General features: G+C 43.3%; 1 protein-coding gene across 4 annotated transcripts in view; it reads right to left on the bottom strand.

The window, feature by feature from the left end:
* The window catches only part of CARS2 (cysteinyl-tRNA synthetase 2, mitochondrial), a 217,729-nt gene that overhangs the window by 35,831 nt on the left and 159,884 nt on the right, over positions 1-22,014 (bottom strand). For 2 of the 4 annotated variants that reach the window (XM_029604706.1, XM_029604707.1), the window contains exons 12-15: positions 18,806-18,929; positions 10,857-10,958; positions 6,325-6,576; positions 4,480-4,554 (exon numbers count right to left, since the gene is read on the bottom strand). In XM_029604706.1, the coding sequence (XP_029460566.1) occupies positions 4,501-4,554; positions 6,325-6,576; positions 10,857-10,958; positions 18,806-18,929 (532 nt within the window). In that variant the 3' untranslated portion in view covers positions 4,480-4,500. Of the gene's footprint in view, positions 1-3,621; positions 4,555-6,324; positions 6,577-10,856; positions 10,959-18,805; positions 18,930-22,014 lie in introns of those variants that run through there. The other 2 variants (XM_029604705.1, XM_029604708.1) reach the window with 1 other exon arrangement.

The raw sequence follows: 22,014 nt of genomic DNA, 5'->3' as shown, positions 1-22,014 counted from the left end.
TTCTACCAATGAATCAATATCTGTGATGAATACATACAGTTTTCTAGGGAGTTCAGTCTCTCTTCAATGTCTTTTTTTGGATCTCTGTATCAGAGACTCTGTGGATGGGTATATAGAAACTACTCTTTTCTGAAAATCCACAGATCGTAACACACTTTTACATTATTAATGTTTTTTATCCTGTCCATCTGAAACACTGCCTCCAATTTTCACAATTTTTAAGACTTAAAAGAAACTGCTCAGAGCATACCGAGTTTAAAACAAGTCTCATTTATTGTTTGAAAAATTATTGCAGTGAGGGTATTTGTATGCTTGTGTGAGGAAAGCACACAAACATGCTCTTTTTTTCAAACGGGGATTTGTTATTATTTAATAATCCTCCCTTTTTTTTGCTACACAGGGTATGCTCACTTTTGTATCATGTTATTCGCACCTATCCAAAAACTGAAAAACATTGTTGTGGAGCACAAATAGCAGTGAAAAAGGCAGCAGCTGAAGAAGTAAAACACATGTGATGCTCCTTGTGGAAAATGCACTGAAGCACACTGTATGGACATGGGAACTATTGAACGTGCCTTGCATGATTTCTGAGAAATTGCTAGAGTGTGTCTGTATCAGCATTGGCAGGATGACTTCACCTATACTGAGTGACAATGAACTGCATATGTCTTGAGAGAATTGAAGTATAAAGATGCGTTGCGGTTTTTATCATTACAAAATAAAACCAAGTCATTCTCACAGCTAAACTCTTCTTGATATATTCATGCTTGTAATCCACAAGATATCTAAAGAACTCAGTGTTGTTTTGGGGGTATCAAATAGCATCCTAATTATATCAAAATTATTTACTCTGGGCAAACAGCTAAACTGCCCCACTAAAAAAGGAGAGTTTTTCTGGTGTGTTAATTTTCTTTCCGTGAATTCTCTTACACTAGTCTAGACCAGTGGTTCTCAACCTTTTTTTGGCCGGGACACACCTGACCGATGGTTCTCACATGCGTGACACACTGAACATGTGACCGTCACGGGGCTAAATGTAAACATCCACTCTGCATCCACAGGAATCCCCTCAACCCCTCAGCAATGAGTGCAGAGCAGATCTAGGGCATTACCCTGTACAACTCACCATACAAAAAAGATATTCTGGTTCTGATGACATCCCAGTAAAAGCAAAACAAACTCCCTTTACTACCAGGCACAATAGCCTTCCTTATGAAAAGACAGTAATTTACCACTAATGCATATCCTATTGAGAAAACACAACAAATAAGATTGATACAAATGCACACCCTTCACCAAGTACAGAAAAACCACAAATTATAAATATGGAGACAGAAACTGGAATGGAAAACCAAAAAAGCCACTCTGCATGCAGTGTGAACCTGGAGAAATGGAAAGAGAAATATAGCACCTAACAGACTCTCAGGATTTGCAATAATGCACACAAACTAACCCGCACAAAGTTGCACCTGCATTATGGGACACACTCAAACAGTAATAATCCTATCTAAGAAATACAACTATTAAACCAGGCCCTAAACACTAATACATTTCCTATTGGGAAAACAGAATAAGCCAAGCTGCTATAGAGCCCCACACAGAAATAATTGTAAAGCTTTACTAATAAATGTTACAAAACAGCTGCTGAACAGAATAATATCCAACAATTAAAAACATAAAAATTATTAAAACATGTCCAAATATCAATAAAATATTTCAAAACAGCAAACCGCATATTACCCAATAATTAAAATGGCAGTCAATCAAGAAAAATAAATTTAAAAAGCCACCTTTACTTACCCTCTCCAGCAACTCTCCTACTCCTTTCCCTTCCAGGCCAATAGCACTCACCAGAAGCAGCAAGGGCTGCTGAAGCTCTGTCCTCACAGTCCTCTTCCTTAGCGCCCACAACCAGTCACTCACACACACCCCCTCAATTAGACCCCACGACCAGTCTTGTTCACACCAGTCATCTTCCTGACCAGTCGCTCTCTCACATACACACACTAATCATCTTCCTGACCAGTCTCTCCCTCACACAGAAACACATCACCTCCCTGACCAGTCTCTCTCTCAATCACACTCATGGGCTCTTATAAACAAGCTCTCAATCACACACAAATGCTCTCGCACCCATTCACACCCACACACACAAGCTCGCACCCATTCACACCAGCTCTCACTCAGGCACTCATTCATACACAGACACACCAGCTTTCACCCAGGCATTCACACACAGACACACAAGCTCTCACCCAGGTACTCATTCACACACACAGACACACCAGCTCTCACCAAAAACATCTTCTTCCTTCACTGCAGGGATGGGCTCCAGTTCTGCTGCAGTTTTACTCCGGCGGGCCTTCTTTTTTCGCCGCCACGGGAATGGGCTCCTGTGGTGGCCTCGGTCAATGTCGGGTTTTCTCTTTGCCACCACGGGGATGGGCTCCCGTGGCAGCCTTGCTTGGTCGGGGTTGGGTTTCCTCTTCACTGCCACGGGGATGGGCTCCCATGGTGGCCTTGCTTGGTCGAGGTTGGGTTTTCCTCTTCGCCGCCACGGGAATGGGCTCTCGTGGTGGCCTTGCTTTGTCGGAGTTCATCACTGCTATTCCTCCCACCCCACCTCTGGGCTATGCAATGCCTGCCTCACCGGCCAATCAAAAGCTTCCTCCCTTCTTCCTACTCCCACTGGCAGGTAGAAGGGAGGAGGCTTCCGATTGGCCTGCAAGGGGGCAGGCAGAATGAAGGAGGCTTCCCATTGGGCAGTGGGGGTAGGAAGAAAGGAGGCTTTCAATTGGCCCACAGGGGCTGGAAAAAGGGAGAAGGAAAGTACAATGGGGCAGTGGGACACCGGGAGACGCGACATACCTGCCGGTGTTTGGCGACACACCGGTTGAGAAGTGCTGGTCTAGATGATTGGTTATGTCCCCCTATCAGGATGGAGGCAGATAACGCAGCTTTGTGACATCATTGCCACTATTTAGGGGTAGTGCAGCACAGAGAAAACCAGTATTCCTATGACAAAGCCCTGAACAGATCAAACACTGAAAAGAAATAAAAGAAGCTTCAACATTTTGGAGAGATTTGTCTGGATTGGTGTCGCACAGGGATGGCAAACTCCAGTCTTCGAGGGCGTGCTCATTGTGGATATCCTGGAAAACCTGGCCTGTTTGCAGCACTCGTTGACTGGTGTTCACCATCCCTGGTGTAGCAGGATAAAATGGAATCGTGTTTTAGTGGCTGGGCTTGTAGGTTAAGTGTAGCCTTTGTCAATTTAAAAGGAAAAATTAATGTAACTGGATCCTTTAAACACAGAGATGCTATATGGCACCATCCTCTCCTGCAGAGATCTTATCTTCACAAAATCCTAATATAAAAGTGCGCATTGAAAAAAAAATAAAAATGAAACTTTAATGAATGCTTTCTGATGGATCATGCCATAGATCAGAGGCAGGGAATGTGTTCTACTTAATCCATATACTGGAGCATCATGGCTCTGTACAGCAGAGCTGATAACTGCCAAGCTCAGAATGCTAATATTAAAAATATAAAAGAAAATATGCAATACACCGTGCCTAGAGCGTGTGTTATCCGAGCATATGTATAGTCTCATTTCCAGTACACATTGCCATGTTTCTTTATTGATATTATAAACAAGTTGAGAAATTACATGCTTGACACAAATTAGGAATGTTTCTTTGTCTTTTCCCATCTTCTCCTTCACTTGCCTCCATGGTGTAAAGTAGGCCCAAGCCTATCACATGTACAGCAACTGCCATTCTCCCAAGGTAAGACCCAGCCAGCCTACTGGTTCTTAATGGACACCAATCATGACTGTCAATCTGCACAGCCCTCACGCTAAGGCACCTGTGCAGGTCAACAGGAGGGGGAAAGAGAGCGGAAGAAGGGGCGGGCACGTTCATGCTAGATAGCAAAAGGTAGATTTTAAAAGGAGCGCACGCGCGTCCACGTGCATGCAGTTCCCGGCCCATCCGTCCCGCGTGCCTACCCTTGCTGGATTTTCATGTCCAGGCACGCATGTGCGGGTGGCCTGCTCCGCGCACGGGGGAAGGGGGGATTTTAGAAAAATACGTGTGGCGACGCGAGTAGGGCTTCCCCAGTTCCCTCCCAATTAAGGAGCGGACTGTGAGGGAACTTCCCTATACCCCTACCTAACCTTCCTACCCCTGTCCCTTCTCCTCTCCTCTCCTCCCCGACCCCTAACCCTTTCCTAGCTATAATACATTTATTTTTTATTTTTTTACCTTGCTGCTCCAAGCAGCAGTAGACTGCGCGCTGGCCAGGCCGCCGGCGTGCGCTGTCCCGGCCCGCCCCCTGGTTTTATTCCTTCTAAAACATACCTACAAATATTTTGTCTTCTGAACACTCTATTGTTTTGGAAGAGGCGTGAAACCTCAGCACGATAGCTCAGATTATATCTCTGTCACAGTTCAGATTCTGTGTCACAGTATCCTTTACCTAAGTACATAGTGGCAGCTTTTATTTGCCTGTTCTTTTATCCAGGATTTCCCATGTCGATGAACTGCCACGGTCCTATGAAAACAAACAAAAGTTTTATTTCATAAATATATGTATCCTTTAGTATACTCTGTTTTCTGTTTACAGTGGATCATTTTGCTCCTTTAGGGCAAAACATCAAAATACTCCTCTAGTAAGACATTTCAACAAGGTGCTAATACAATCAGATCAGTGCTTGCTGGGCGGAATACATTGTTTAACCTTTTTTTTTATTCTTCATTTCTTCAACGTGCATTGATTTTCCCCAAAACAATGCTGTTAAGCCAGTTAGTAGAGAGGAGGACAGCAAGCTCACATGTTCCTACTTACCCACTCCAGAAGGGAGAAATGTATTAGTTGGTAAAGATAAGAACATTTTAATGTGCTATTTTGCATCTTTCCTTTAAGCTTTGACTATTTAGATTTATCTTATTTAAATACCCTTAGCTAGACTGCTTCCTTTCAGCTCACTGGTGCGATTCTTACTCATGTTGGATGAGCCCAAATCATTGCCACCTGAAAGTCATTTGTGGGATATCTGAAATGAGTTTCTGATCTCAGTTCAATTCCCAATGTGGAGAGCAACAAAAGAAGGAAAACGGCAGGGAGTAAAGATTGTGGTAGCAGAAGCCAAAGACTGTGCGGATATGGGTGTGGCATGGAAGCGGGTGCTGCAATACTCTATTAAGTTTTAGGAATAATTAGGGAAGAATCTGGAGTCTTCAGCAATAGTAGTTCACTACTAACTGACTTCTTACCACAGCGAGTGTTTATATGTGGTATGAGCCTTTTTTTTTTTGCATAAAATGTAATTTACTTATGCAAGTTCTCTTGCCCATCTTCTCAGAAAGCTAACTGGTCAGCCTATGATGTTGGGAAGAGAAGACTTGATAAAGCAGAGTTGCTTACCTGTAACAGGTGTCCCCAAAGATGGGTGACATCATCAGATGGAGCCTGGCACGGAAAACTTTTGTCAGTTTCTAGAACTTTGACCGGCACACTGAGTTTTCTGTGCCGGGCTCCATCTGATGATGTCACTCATCTGTGAGGACTACCATCCTACTTGTCCTAGGAGAAACCGATTTACCAAAATCTTGCTTCCTAGGTGAAAATGAATGCTTCCTCACAGGGGTTGGGGCAGGGGCTACCAATTAAATCCCTTTTCCCTGGACATCACGGCAGTGGTGTTGGGTTCATCCACATGAAGTGAGCATAGATCAGGAACTAAAATACTACGTGCCCATAAACCCTCACCACTTCAGACCCATTGCAAGAGGAAATGAAGGTTTGGGGAGCGGAGACAGTGTTAGGATTTGGATAGGAAATCTAGTTTATTTATTTATATTTATTTAAAATATTGATAGACCACCCAATTACAAAAGCTCTGAACGGCTTACAAAAAAACTAAAACATCCATAATAAAATAAACAGACAGAACAGCAAGCTAACAGTAAAACAGATAGTTATATAGATCTACAAATACCATCCTCAAAATGTCTGCAAGTTGGTAAGTTGTCAGCAGCATATCTGAAAAAAGCTGATGAAGTCCAGGAGTTTGCCAGCCCCTGTTTAGTGATTAGACTCCTGACTGGGAGAGCTCTTATGGCTTTCAGCTTCCTGTCTGAATATTAACAATGCTTCTCCTCTCCTTCAAAAGCAGGCCCTAAAATTTGAAACCAAACGTTTCATGTGCAAGGCGGAGACAAGTCTGGCTTTGGAGTACTTTAACTGTAAAAAATGCTCTATGCTTCTTAGAGGTTAAGACCTAAAGATGCGCACATTTTTAAAAAGGTGTTCTCATCTTACCTTTATGCTGATTCCAAAAGCAGCAAGATCTTGACGTAGGGAGTCACAAGCTTCTATAAGTGGTTTTCTCTCAAGAAGTAAATGTTGTCTTTTCACTTTCTGCTCCTGTCTTGACATTACAGGGCTTTCTTCAGCAGCAGATATGACTGATTCTTGAGTAGCCAATGCATAATTGCGCACCTTGGTCCGGAAGCTTACCAGCTCATCTAGCACAGGGGAGAGAATGCTTGAATTTTCCTCTTTTGTAGCAAACTATTAAAAAAAAAATATGGAAAATCAGAAAAAGCTTTCAGAAGGTGAGAAATAACTGATATAAGTCCTCATGTGGAGACATTTTTATTGGATGTATATTAATGGGTTACAAGTTTATTTGGGTAAACAATATAATAGAAATTTGGCATCTTAAATTTGAATTGTTATTGTAAAAGTGCCTGGCTAGCTGAAAAATGCATGCTCTGAGCATTCTTTTAAGGTCTGAATTTTAGGTCTAAGCTAGATGCCCATTTAAGCAGAATCTTTTGCCTGGTTAGTCAATAAAATTCTTGCCTTTTTTTTTTTAATAGGTCTTTATGTTTCAAACACAGAGGCATTTTCTCATGAGTTGGGCATTCAGAAATGTTACGTCTTTGCTGCTATTCAAGTTTTTAATAAGCTAGTCAGAACTTACCCCTAGATTCATCAAAAGTGTGTGTGTGTGTGTCTGTGTCAGACAGAAAGAGACCTTCATAGTATCAACTATTTATTTCACTATAGGAGGGCCAGCTAGTAACTTGAGATGAGGTTTTGGTGGTGGTGTAGGGTTTTGGGGCCAGTTTTACATGCAGAGTGAGACGTACGAATAGCACAGTACACCTTAGTGAAGATTTGATGTCATTTGAAGTGAGGAAAGTCTCAGAAAGGTGACATTTCTACAATGTTCTCTCGCTCTAGCTTGATGGTACCCTGGTAGAGAGTCCATCAAGCTAGGGTGAGAGAACATTGACTTTCCTCACTCCAAATGACATCAAATCTTCACTGAGGTGTACTGTGCTATTCGTACGTCTCACTCCGTAAGAGAGAATTGAGCTAGATCCTCGTGAAGGATCAGTCCTTGTTGAAGCAGGTCTGTGTGTGGAGGCAGTGGCAGGGGGGTCCCTGCCAGTAGTCTTCTCATGTCTGCGTACCACAGTCTTCTTGGCCAGTCCGGGGCCACCAGACGTACTAGTCTCCTGTGTAGCTGAATCTTGTGAATGATTGCGCCCAATAGGGGCCACGGCGGGAAGGCGTATAATAGGTCTGTACCAGGGCATCGATCCCCTGGGACTGAGGTTCCTGCCTGCAGGTGAAGTACCTGGGTACTTGGGCGTTTGACCGGTATGCCAAAAGATCCATGGTCTGGTGTTCCCCACCAGTTCACTATCATTTGGACGCTGCGGATGACAGCTTCCATTCTCCTGGGTCTAGACTTTCTCTGCTGAGGTAGTCCGCCGTGATGTTGTCTTTCCCGGCGATGTGGACGGCTGAGATCTCCTGGAGGTTTACTTCCGCCCATGACATTAGGGGGTCTATTTCCAGAGACATCTGAGGGCTTCTGGTTCCCCCCTGACGGTTGATGTAGGCCATTGTCGTGGCGTTGTCTGACATTACTCTGACCACTTTGTCTCGGAGTCTGTGAGCGAAACGTAGGCAGGCTAGTCTGACCGCCCGCGCTTCTAGGCGGTTGATGTTCCATCCCGACTCTTCTGCGTTCCACTGCCCTTGGGCTGTTAACTCCTCGCAATGTGCTCCCATCCTCGAAGGCTGGCGTCTGTGGTGAGCACGGTCCAGATTGGTGAAGATAGCCTTGTTCCCTGGCTCAGGTGGCTGACCTGTAGTCCATAGTCCCTAACTGCTATGGAGACAGAAAATACTGAAGAGCTGCACTTCCTGCAGGGGTATATGTTCTAGGGGCTGATGTCAGATTGAAATCTGATCCGTCTCCAATTGCTATCAGGAGTACACTATACTTATTGGTCCTGAGTCCATCTGCTACACGCTAGGAAATGGAGAAATTACTTACTTCGTTTTCCTTAGTGTAGACAGATGGACTCAGGATTTTTCCAGGACTTAAGGAGTAGAGCCAGCAGTGTAAATTATTTTCAGTTTCCTTCAGAAATGATGCAGAGCCCTTGGTGGCAGGATCATTGCTGCTCCCCAGCCCAGACAAAGCAGAGTAGAGTGTGTTGGAGTTGTTCACCCCAAGAGAAGAGAAGCCACATGACCTTGATTTTTGTGTAATTTCCAGCACAACTGAAAGGTCATGAATGAGAAAAGATGAAGAGACACGAAATGAATGCTTGTCATTCCCACTGTTTCTGCTGCTACTGGATGTGTTTGCATACATGTGTGTGAGTGTATATGTAGGAGAGAGTTCACAGCCCCCTCCTCTTTCTCCTCACACAGGTCACACTTGGCCTTAGCCTCGGCCCTGCTTTCTCCCACTCCACTTCCTCTCCACATTTCCACTTCCTTTTTGTCTACAAATTAAGCACTGAGCAGGAGATCCTGACGGACAAGGAACTAGCCCAGCACAGCATGGAAAGGCATCCAAATAACTGTAGATGTATAACTCAGGAAAGTACTATGAATTTCTGCTAAGCACGCTATGTTGAGTAAAGTGGGCCTAACACTAAATGAGCTAATGCAAGCATGACCTGAATTCCGATAAGCCAGCATCCCCAAATCAAATCAGCCATGTATACAACCATCAGCACAGAAATTGCAACAGATGACAGGAGATGCTGAGAACCAAGAGGATTCTGGCAGCATGGAGGCGTACCTGCTAAAGGTTTCAATCTGGCCAAACTTCTAGGGCAGCTAAAGTTCAGGTGGTATAAAGCTTAGATGGGGTTTAGATTTTCCTGATTAGGGTTATCTGATCAATTACACAAAAGCCCAGATTTTAAAAGGGCTATGCGCTTAAATTTTGGGGTTTACATGCATGGCTGGGCCTTGCACGCGATGCGCGTATTTTACAACAGGTCCAGCCACGCACATAAACCCCAGTACACGCAGAAGTGCTGGCCGAAGGAAAAGGGGCGACCCGGGGGACATGGTTTGGGTGGGGGGGGCAGGCTGAGACAGCACCATTAGCCGCTGTCCCGGGGAAGCGTGCACTGGAGAAGCAGTAAATATTAAAATAAAAAAATTAGGGATAGTTAGGGTAGGTAGGATAGAGTTAGGTATAGGAAAGTTCCCTCCCAATCCACTCCTTAACTGGAGCGGACTGGGTGGGAATTGGGGGAGGCCCGATTGCGTCGCTGTGCATTGCTTTGTAAAATTCCCCCCACCACATGTGCGAGTTGCGGGACGCCCACACATGTGCGTGCAGATTTTTAAATCTGGCATGCATGTGCATGCAGCCATTGGATTTTATAACATGCGTGCACTGGGAATCGCACACATCCTTCTTTTAAAATCAACCCCAGAGTGAACAAAAAATGTGATAAATTATCATTTTTTGCAAATATGGTAGTTGCCCTAGTCTTCTATATATGCTAGTGCTTAGGAGGCCATTGTTTAATGTGTTATGTACTAAACAAGTTAGGAAGAGATTTCTGCAGTCCTAAACAACTAGAAGTAACACAGCTATGCTGCTCTTCTGAGCTCTTGTGACAACACCAAGGGAAATATGGCATTGCTTTATTATTGTAATCTGCCTTTGCTCTGTATGTGAAACTTTTGCTGCATTATTTTATGCTGGGCATACAATACAACACCTCTATTCTGGAATCTGTTTACTGACTATTTTGGGACAGTGGGTTCTCTCTGGGGGTGGGGTAGAGGGGAAGAGCCTGGGGGATACTGGCTTTGTGTCTGGTGAGGGGGTGGATCTTGCCAAGGAAGTGCCCTGGGGGATTCTGATCTTGTGTCTTACTGCAAGCACACAGTGAACCTGTAGCAAGATCTATTATAAAATAGGTAAAACATTCACAGGTAGTTGTGAATAAAGGCTCAAGAAGCCAGAATTCAAGCACTGTTTTGTTTCTGTTTGAAGTAGAACAGAAAGGTGGAACTACCAGGCCAAAAAAGGAATATAAGATGAACTCGAGGCACACAAACTTACTGTATGATTTTAATATTCATAAGTTATTTTTGCAAATGTTTAACAGCCAGTGTATGATAAGTCAATGCTCAGTGTGCAATTAAAGATATGGGAAGAGGTAGGGTGGCATCAGCCAACTGTACTGTCTATTTGGGTGACCAAATCCCAAGTACTTTATAATAAAACTTTAAAGATACTTTTATGATTTAAAAACTCAGATAACACTGCTCATAACTATTTATGCTATGTATGTAAGCAGTTAGCAAAATGAATTTGTTCTATGCGGTGTCTGTGTGCAGGAGATGGGCCTTGCTTAATAAGCCTCTAAACAGTAACTGGAGTTGTGGTTTTTCTGACAGATGCGTCTTGGTTTACTTGAAAACATACATATGAAGTCTTGTTGATGGAAAAAATATGCCATTCCTCCGTTACACAATAGAAGTACAAGAATAATTTAAAACTTCCATACCTCTCTATCTTCATGAGAAATCCCAACTATATGCAGAAACTCTTCTATGAAGGAAACCATGCTGCCAAACACCACAGGACTTCTAGAAGATCTGGCTTCTTCCTGCAAGTCACAAAAAACTGGCATATAACACACAAAAAAAACCAAAAAACCAGTCACCGCACAAATGTGATTCCCTCTCTCTCTCTATATATATATTTATGTTATAAAGCAAAATGGATGCAAGAAATCTTCTGCTAGATTATAATCTTTTGCATGCAACATCTGTCAAAATAATTAAGATGGTGCATTTCTCATTGACTGTTGCAAAATCATAAACTCTGATCTTTTGGTGCAATACATTAAATTCAAAGCAACAGAGCCTCCTAGAAATATTTTTGTATATGAAAATAATTCTGCTGAAATCTCTAATAAATGATTTAGTAATTTTTGTTTAAAAGATGTTTTGTCTTATTTTACTTAAAGTTTTACAACCTACAGTTCTCCTTGGCTTATAATTTATATAGTTCCAGTCTTCAAGTGGGTTTCTTGGCTGTACTCCTTGTCCTACCCCTTACGCATGTGCAGATAATTTGGGAGGCCGAGCAGGCCTTGTGCCTGCTTGGCAGAAGTAATATGGTGCCAGGCACACGAGGAAGCGGGCCGCTGGGATTATAGGAATGGGTGGGGGAGGGGGGATTTGGGAAAGGAGGGGGTGGGACCAGTGGGTACTTGGTCCATTAGTAAGAGGAGAGAGGGTGATGAGCCTGGACTGTTGCCAGTCCAATGATCAAAGGAGTAGTTTAAATTTGAAATGGCAGAGTCCATTGGCTCTTAGGGTGCTAGGTCATGAGAACAGGAGGAGTCAGGGGGTGTTACCGGCAGCAACGGCGCTAATTTTTCATTCGCGCCTTGTTGCTGCCGTGGCCGCTTCCCCTTGTGCTGCTGTAGTGCCTGTCACTTGTCTGGTTAATGGTTCTGGTGCTCCTTTCAAGTCCTGTCATGGAGTCCGAGGAGGCTGTGGTGGCGTACGAGGAGAGCGGAGCCATGGCAGAGAGTGAAGCCATGCACAAGGCCTGCTCGGCCGCACTGGATCAGCTATTGCTAGGGCCGGAGGGGGAGGAGTTGCAGGCCTCAGGTCCTCTGTCGTTGAGACCGCTTCAGTGCCTGGCAGAGCAGGCGCAGTTTTTGCGATGCTGCAGCCTACCCTGACCGCTGTCCATGGTGCTGCAAGCACTCATTCCCTTCCTGTTCATTCGGTGGGATGTGCTGCAGATGGGGGCTTTGATCAGGCTGCAGGGCCTAGTGTGTGGTGACCTGATTAGGGAAGGCTGCAGTGTTCTGGCACTGGAGGTTGGCCTGGGGATGGGAGAGTCAATCTAATGGATCCTGTGGCTGTTCCTGGCTGGAATTCCATTTGGGGAAGGCATCTATTTAACTCGAGGGGTAATTGGGATCTCTCTAGTTCGTGGCCCCCTTCAGGTGTGACAGCCTTACCGCAGCACTCGGGGTTTGCTCCCAAGGTAGACTCCCTGGGCAAGGCAGTGGCTATTCGGGTGGCCTGCCTTTCCCTTGGCTTATGGGGCCTGAAGCGGGTTTATTCCCAGCTGGCAGTTTTAGTCCTGTTGGATGGCATGGTGTCCCCGGGGGTTACCCTAATTGGAATAATTCTAGTAAGGTTACAAGGACGGCCGAAAGGGGTCCTGGTTCAGCAGGATTTGTTGGGCCTCCTCCTGTGGTGCCATTTGTTCCCTCGAAAGTTGTTTTGCCGAGGGGTTCGTCTGATAATCCTGGAACCTCTCAGGAAGGATGGCGAAGCGATCCAGTTTCTCAGTCGATTCGTAAAGTGGACCCTCGTATCCCAAATGCAAACCTGGCAACTACATCCACTCTTCAGCATGGTGAGTCTATTGACATTGAGGTTCAAAGGGCTGGGACTGAGATTAGTCAGGGGGAGTCTTCAGCAGGCTGAGGGAGACAGACAGCTGAATTTCCTGTTGTTCATGAGCCTCCGGCGTCTACTTCCAAGGCACAAGAATTGTCAGGAGGCAAGAAGAAAGAAAAATCCAAACATAAATGGAAGCGCAATAAATTGAGTTCATCTGATTCCTCTTCCTCGTCATCTTCCTCTAGTTCTTAGACTGATACATCTTCAGTTAGCAAAGGATCTAAGGCAAGAAGTGGTGACAGAGGTGCACCAGCATTGATGACATTTTCTGAGCTTTGGGAAGATGTGCTGTGATCCCTTCAGAAGAAGATCTGTTATGAGGAGGGCTCAAGATGGCCGCTCAATGAGACACGCTGGCTGAAAGCTCCGTATTCAATTACCTTAATTTTTTATTTCCTCTACTCGCCTCATACGAAGAGGAAGGCAAGATTATGGGGACCTGGGTTAAGCTCCTCTCCTTTAGAGACCTCACAGCTGCGAATCGGGAGTTCTTTTGCAGTGGCTGCAACGAATATGCTGGGAGAGTTGGTTGTGGCAGGGATGGCTGTAGGGCATACACCATCCCCTTTGATCCTGGTCATCTCATTGAGCCCTGGCGCACCAAGCAGGCCTGCACCACCATGCTGCGAGGTGAGCGGAGAACAGACAGTGATAGTAGCTCCCCCGGATGATTTCCAGGGAGGTGTGACAGCTGTGCTGTCCGAAGGATCCCCGCAAGAGATCAGTGGGATCGAAGAAACCATGGAGGTACAACCCTATGGGGATAGGAGTAGAGGGGGACCTGGCCTGCACGACCTGACAGGAACATCGTCAATCCTACCGTTACCCCCAGATATGGAGAATGGGACAGCCACAGTTTTGGGGATAGGTGGTGTTATTCCTGGAATGCTTGTTTCTGAGGAAAATATCCAGCCCCCCTCCTGAGATGACTTTAGCCACTACTATTTGGACTGCCTTAAAGTCATTGGAAGCCTCAATTATTTCCTTATCAAAAATTACTTTGGAAACTAAAAATCAGGTGGTATCAAATGCTAATATGATATCCCATCAAAATAATAAGGTTGAAGCTTTGGAGCAAAGTATGGCTGTTGTTGAAAAGGTACAGCATAATTTGGTACAAGCTGAATTAACAAAAAGCTGGAAAATATAGAGAACAGTCTAAGGTCTTAATTTAAGTATCTTGAATTTCCCTATGATTAAAATGATCTCCCCAATGGACCTTTTCAAAATATATACCTCTCAGATACTGAAGTGTTCCGCCTCTGCTAAACCAGTAATTACTAAAGCATATTATTTGCCTCAAGCTATGGATACCAGCGAGGATGTGGATAGACAATCATTATCTCTGGACATCTCCGAGACACTTGAGATGACTCAAGAGACTATGGTTACTAGAAGGAACCCAACATTGTGTAATTATAGCATGGGTTATTTTTCCCTATATGCATCACCTTGCACTTATCCACATTAAATTTCATCTGCCATTTGGATGCCCAATTTTCCAGTCTCACAAGGTCTTCCTGCAATTTATCACAATCTGCTTGTGATTTAACTACTCTGAACAATTTTGTGTCATCTGCAAATTTGATTATCTCACTCATCGTATTTCTTTCCAGATCATTTATAAATATATTGAAAAGTACAGGTCCCAATACAGATCCCTGAGGCATTCCACTGTCCACTCCCTTCCACTGAGAAAATTGCCCATTTAATCCTACTCTCTGTTTCCTGTCTTTTAGCCAGTTTGCAATCCACGAAAGGACATCGCCACCTATCCCATGACTTTTTACTTTTCCTAGAAGCCTCTCATGAGGAACTTTGTCAAACGCCTTCTGAAAATCCAAGTATACTATATCTACTGGTTCACCTTTATCCACATGTTTATTAACTCCTTCAAAAACGTGAAGCAGATTTGTGAGGCAAGACTTGCCCTGGGTAAAGCCATGCTGACTTTGTTCCATTAAACCATGTCTTTCTATATGTTCTGTGATTTTGATGTTTAGAACACTTTCCACTATTTTTCCTGGCACTGAAATCAGGCTAACCGGTCTGTAGTTTCCCGGATCGCCCCTGGAGCCCTTTTTAAATATTGGGGTTACATTTGCTATCCTCCAGTCTTCAGTTACAAATTTTTACTAATAGGTCTGAAATTTCATTTTTTAGTTCCTTCAGAACTCTGGGGTGTATACCATCCGGTTCAGGTGATTTACTACTCTTCAGTTTGTCAATCAGGCCTACCACATCTTCTAGGTTCACCGTGATTTGATTCAGTCCATCTGAATCATTACCCATGAAAACCTTCTCCATTACGGGTACCTCCCCAACATCCTCTTCAGTAAACACCGAAGCAAAGAAATCATTTAATCTTTCCACGATGGCCTTATCTTCTCTAAGTGCCCCTTTAACCCCTCGATCATCTAACAGTCCAACTGACTCCCTCACAGGCTTTCTGCTTCTGATATATTTAAAAATGTTTTTACTGTGAGTTTTTGCCTCTACAGCCAACTTCTTTTCAAATTCTCTCTTAGCCTGTCTTATCAATGTCTTACATTTAACTTGCCAACGTTTATGCTTTATCCTATTTTCTTCTGTTGGATCCTTCTTCCAATTTTTGAATGAAGATCTTTTGGCTAAAATAGCTTCTTTCACCTCCCCTTTTAACCATGCCGGTAATCGTTTTGCCTTCTTCCACCTTTCTTAATGTGTGGAATACATCTGGACTGTGCTTCTAGAATGGTATTTTTTAACAATGACCACGCCTCTTGGACATTTTTTACTTTTGTAGCTGCTCCTTTCAGTTTTTTTCTAACAATTTTTCTCATTTTATCAAAGTTTCCCTTTTGAAAGTTTAGCACGAGAGCCTTGGATTTGCACACTGTTCCTCTTCCAGTCATTAAATCAAATTTGATCATATTATGATCACTATTGCCAAGCTGCCCCACCACCGTTACCTCTCTCACCAAGTCCTGTGCTCCACTGAGAATTAGATCTAAAATTGCTCCCTCTCTCGTCGGTTCCTGAACCAATTGCCACCATTTCAAAGACTCGTATACTGGCCAGATGAGGTGCTGCTCACACTCCTCTCTGTCCAGAAGAGCTTGTGATACCCCTCCTGCTCCCCTTCCAGGGACTCCACGAAAGGCTTAAGCTTGTTGCTGGCGTTGTGTAAGTATTCTACCATATAAAGTTGGTGGGTCGCAATGCAGCGTTTAACATCAAACTCAAAGACTTTCTTCTTGAAGTTGTCTAAAATCTGGGGTCCTTACCTGGGGTAGTGTTAGAAAATATCCAGGTCTTTTTGGCCCCCTTGAAAGAGGCTGACTCTACCATCACAGGCAGGCTGGTGCGGCAGTTGGTCTATGCCAAAACCAGGAGCTTGTTTCACTTGGCATTTAATATCCAGCTTCCTGTCTACTGAGGGGCAGAAGGCCAGGTTATCCCATATTCTTATTTGCAGATCCCAAAGAATTTGATGAACTGGGATCACTGTTGGTTCGGAAATGGTTTCCAGGACCTTAAGTAGGATAAAGATCTCTATGTGGGGATAAATGTCCCTCTGTACGTCAACTCAGACGGCCATACCAAATTTGTCCAGGAATCTGAAGTATGAGAGGTCTTCTGGTGGGGACAAATACTCCAGCAGTTCAGATAAGGAATCTCCATAGACCCCGCTCTCTGAACCAAATGGTTAAGAAGATGGCGATTAAGTGGCAACTTTGGTTATTTCAGAGGGAAAAGCTCCAGGGAAAGGTCCCAGTTGGTCATAGACAATGCTTCCTCCTTTGAATGCTGACTAGACTCCTCCGCAGAAAGGATTGGGCCTGCTCAATGAAAGCGGGATAGCTTCAACCATTGGAAGTTCTGATGGGAATTCCCAAAGTGTAGAAGAGGGAGGGACTCCCCCATTAGGGAGCAAATCTGACATCCTAGACAGGCTGAAGACTGCCCTCCTTGACACTGGCTACCAAAGAAAGTTCATTAGTTCTGCGGACTGCTGAGTTTTCTGGGCCGAAGTTGGAGAAAATAAATCTTCCTCAGAGGTCAGTATAGGATCATTGTCTTGAGAAGCATGCACCGGATTCCAAGTAGAGGCCTCCTCCTAGGCTACCTGCATCAAGACTCACATGGAGAAGTGCCCTTGAATAGGTTCTGGCGTTTCCAGTTGCAGCAAAAGGGACTCAGGCTGAGTGTTCCAGGCAGATGACATTAATGGGACCCTGGGATCTGGGAAGAGGAGGTGAGATGGTGATAAAGGCACCAGAAAAGAGAGAACCTATGAAGTGATCTCACCGGGGCCCACCAGAGTAAGGGTCACAAGTGGCATCAAGTACATTCCAGGCTTCTGCGCCAATGGTGCTGAAGCCTTCTGCACCATTGATGCCAAATGTTGCATTGACAGTACTGGAAACTGGTGTTTCAATGATGCTGATGATTCCCGCACTGCTAGTGCAGAATGAGCTGAATGGCGCCGCTTCTTTGGCACTGAGAAGCCCTGATAGGATGGTAAAAGCAAAAACAAGACTGCAAGAGCAGATTTCGAGAAAACACAAGAGAGAGGATACAAATCCATGCCAAAGTTCAGACAAAAAAGACTAAAGAGCTAATGAGGCAGTTTGCGCTTGGGAGTTCTCGCAAATGTTCAGCAATAAAACTTCACTGAGATGGAGCCATTTGGCAATGTTGGATGACATCATTCCACATGTCATGGCTAATTTAGCCCTGCTTGTCAGAGAATTCAAAATTTTCATGCATAAAAAGTCTTTTGAGTGTGGTTATCTAAAGTACACATGTTAATATGATTATTTTAAAATATGCAACATTATGAAAACTTGCCTCTCCAATTGCATTAATAAAGTAGGGGAAAGGCACTGACATTTCTGGCCAAACACAGTTCATGAAATTATATTTTTGGCTATAGTAGTATACAGAATACGATGAGAGTTAAGGACGGTAGGGTCCGTTTGCTCAATTTATTTCCAGGTGCAATGCTATTGACCACAGTTGATCCCTGGCTTTCCTTTTACTTTTCTGTTAAGGATCCTCTGTACTTATCCAATTCTGTCTTAAATTTCATTATTGTTTTTGCCTCCATCACCTCTGCTGCGAAGTAATTCCACATATCCACTACCCCTTCTGCGAAGAAACATTTTCCGATGTCACGCCTGACTTTACTCCCTTGGGAATCAAAAAACACTTCTTCTACTGCACTTTTTATACCTTTGATATAATTAAATGTGCCTATCACATCTCTGTTTCTCCTGTAGCGTATGCATATTTAGGTCCTTGAATGTCATCTCATAAGGCTTTTAGTGCAGATCTTGCACCATTTTGGTAGCCCTTCTCTGGACCACCTCCACTCTGTCTATATATGTTCGGAGTTACAGCCTCCGGAATTAACCACATAGGCTTTACCCCATTTCAAAACTGAACCATGTCAAAAAAAAAAAAAAAAGCGCTGTTTTCACCATTGTAGCTTCAGCTTCAATACAATTATGCTGAAAACATGGGGAGCATCAACAAAATTCAGGCACAAAAGAAACCTTCAAAAGAGAAATAAATCTTTTAAAAAAATGAGAGTAAATAAGTATGAAATTTTATGGCATGCATGTTTGTAGAAAAAATATGCACGTATATATTTATATATATATATCTGACTGTGCACTAAATATTTCCATGCATTAAGGTTGCAATTTCCTTGTCAGGTGTTAAATACTTTGGCTACACTTTTCCATGTTGTTTGCAATTCAAGCATGTTTACATGAGAGTAAATGTAAAAGAGATAGTGCAAGGATGAAAATCTGTGGAGCACAATGTCTTACAAAAGTTTTCCTGATTGACAATGCATGCTTTATATAGAGGAACACATTTTAAAACTAGCTAAGCTTGCAATGAGAAGAATCATTTGTATTTGTGTATCAGCTGCATTTTTGTACAAAAAAAACAAAAGGCCATTCTGGATTTATCATTATTTAGCATCACTGGACAGCTGCCATTTTTGGATCTCTATATCCTAATGGGTTACCTTAGTAACAACCTTAAGCTGTCTGTTGCCATGGTGAATGAGGTCCATAATTGCATCAACAGCTCTTGGGGTGTCAAAGTCATCTGCAAATGCAGCCTTCACATTTCCTCTTGTGTTGGCAAGCCTTTGAGGAAAGAAAAAAAAAACAGATAAGGAAACACAAGTTAATTAGTTTGTATACTATCAGCTTCAAACAAGCAATTTTATCCTGCCCAAATGAAATCATGTCAGTTTGCTACTCCTTTTCATTTACATCTACATATTTTTCTTTTACTATAAATCAGTTTGATCTTCTTTCACAGGCCTCTTCTCCGTCTTCCTTTATTTACCTCTTTGCCATACATTTAATATAAGAAACCCTAAGTTCCCCAGACGTGCCTGGGGCTTTCTTTCACAAATACATATTTTCTGAAAAGTGGGTTGATCTTAATTTCTGGTGTTCTTTTGCCTACTGTAATGTTCTTGAGTTAGGCTTCAAACTACCTTCCTTCCCAGGTCAGCTCTATGTTTTCTTAGTTGCGCAGAAAGAAGCAGGAACTGGCGGGCCTGGCCTACACATAAGCAAGGGCTGCTGAAGCACTTGTTTATGGACTGGGATGCCCCCCAGCCAGTGTGTACTTATATCACCAAGCTCCAGGCCAATAAGAAAACCGAAAACGGAAGGCACGTGACTGGCAAAGTGCACGCTGCCGTATGCAGTGATCCTGAACAGCCTGAGAAATGAGAGTCTTAGCAGATGTTCTCCTCACTGGTACTAAGCAGTCAGCTGTGGCAATCTATGCTTGATTTGTCACCAAGCAGTTCTAAGAGAATTCTATCCCCCCATGCTAAATATAGATTCTTAAAATGTTGTCATTTTATTATGCTTCTTAAAATTACAATAAATGGTTAATAAAATGTTGTTTCACACAACACGTATATGAACAACACTGCAGAAGGCAACAATAAAAACTAATCTTTATAAACCAAGAATGTTTCCTGTCTAGTCTCTCTCTCAAAGTCACCTTCTTACTTAAATCCACTTCGTACTTCTTGGTCCATTAGGTATCTTCTGCCTATTTTCTAGACTTCCCCCCCACCCCAACTCCCATCATGATCTTCAATTCCTTGTTATAATCCCAAGAAGAGAAAGAAAAGTCTGACAGGAGGACATTTCCGAAATACCTATCAAAGAGCATATTACTATAATCCAAAAACGAGTCATTATGGATTCCTATTTTCTAAACAAATATATCTTAGCAATTGGAAGCCAAACGCTATTATCCAGGATCCACTGAAAATGACAGATCAGTAATACTATAGATCCATAACATGATCCCAGAGGATTGCAAATTCACTCATCCACTCGCCTGAGGCAAGTGAATTTTCACAGTTGATGAGACAGCCTGGGTAGCAAGACTTTCACCCCTGGTTTGGAACCTGGGAGGGAAGAGCTATTTTCATCTCAAATGGGGACCCCTGAGGGAGAAGACATCTTCAAGCCCCAACTGGGGCACAGGAGGCATCAGCAGTAGGAGCAGGGGGAAGGACAGAAAGTGTTCCGGCAGGATGGCGGAGATAGAATGACGGGGCTGAAGTGGGAGATGAAATGTGGAGGGAGAGGGAACTGTACATGGGCAGGGGGAGATAGGACTGCGTCATGGTGGGCAATAGAGGTGGTGATAATAGAGTGAAAGGGCTGCACTGGGGTGGAGAAGGGGAGTGCTCACTAGGACAGAAATGCATTCACCATGCACTCCTAGCTCTTCCTCCCCCCCCCCCCCCAAAAAAAATTATTTTCACGAGTGCATTTCATTTCTGGAGAGTATATTCTGGAGGAATTTTTGAATCCCTGCTCTTTCCAATAGGTATATAATACAAGGCATTCCCATCAAATGTGGTAAGAAAGAACCTAATGAGCTATAAACTTCCAACAAAACCAAGATCTTCAAATTAAATTCTGTGTTATCCCTTCTGAGTAGCATCTTGAATGGATTCTTCTTTACTAGGGCACTAGTTGAGTTAGGGAAAAATAACCCATGCTATAATTACACAATGTTGGGTTCCATATTAGGTGCTACAACCCAAGAAAGAGATCTAGGCGTCATAGTGGATAACACATTGAAATCGTCGGTTCGGTGTGCTGCGGCAGTCAAAAAAGCAAACAGAATGCTGGGAATTATTAGAAAGGGAATGGTGAATAAAACGGAAAATGTCATAATGCCTCTGTATCGCTCCATGGTGAGACCGCACCTTGAATACTGTGTACAATTCTGGTCGCCGCATCTCAAAAAAGATATAATTGCGATGGAGAAGGTACAGAGAAGGGCTACCAAAACGATAAGGGGAATGGAACAGCTCCCCTATGAGGAAAGACTAAAGAGGATAGGACTTTTCAACTTGGAGAAGAGACGGCTGAGGGGGGATATGATAGAGATGTTTAAAATTATGAGAGGTCTAGAATGGGTAGATGTGAATCGGTTATTTACTCTTTCGGATAATAGAAAGACTAGGGGGCACTCCATGAAGTTAGCATGGGGCACATTTAAAACTAATCGGAGAAAGTTCTTTTTTACTCAACACACAATTAAACTCTGGAATTTGTTGCCAGAGGATGTGGTTAGTGCAGTTAGTATAGCTGTGTTTAAAAAAGGATTGGATAAGTTCTTGGAGGAGAAGTCCATTACCTGCTATTAAGTTCATTTAGAGAATAGCCACTGCCATTAGCAATGGTAACATGGAATAGACTTAGTTTTTGGGTACTTGCCAGGTTCTTATGGCCTGGATTGGCCACTGTTGGAAACAGGATGCTGGGCTTGATGGACCCTTGGTCTGACCCAGTATGGCATATTCTTATGTTCAAATTTGTGACCATGCTGTCAATGTGAAGGGGAAGCCAACGTTTTCTCATGATGCTGTAAATTTTAGGCATCTTTTGCTAAATTAATTGAAAAAGCATGTTAGGGAAAAAGGAATGGCTAGTGGTTAGAGTGAAAAGCTGGGAACCAAAAGACCAAGGTTAAAATCCTGTTTCACCCAGTGATACTCTTTGGGCGTCACTTTTTCTCCTGTCGCCACCTTTTTTGGGAACTCTTGTACCTGTATGCTGTCTGTTATAAAATGGTATATAAAGCCAAAATAAACTATAGAACTTAAAAATAATCTCTTTAGATATCGCATCAGTCTGATCTAGTCTTTCAAAATCAGTCATCTTCCTACTACAATTGTTT

The sequence above is a fragment of the Rhinatrema bivittatum genome, chromosome 5 (assembly GCF_901001135.1).
Source record: "Rhinatrema bivittatum chromosome 5, aRhiBiv1.1, whole genome shotgun sequence".
NCBI lineage: Eukaryota > Metazoa > Chordata > Amphibia > Gymnophiona > Rhinatrematidae > Rhinatrema > Rhinatrema bivittatum.
Note: the sequence above shows the minus strand (reverse complement) of the source record. Positions and strands in the feature narration are given on the sequence as shown.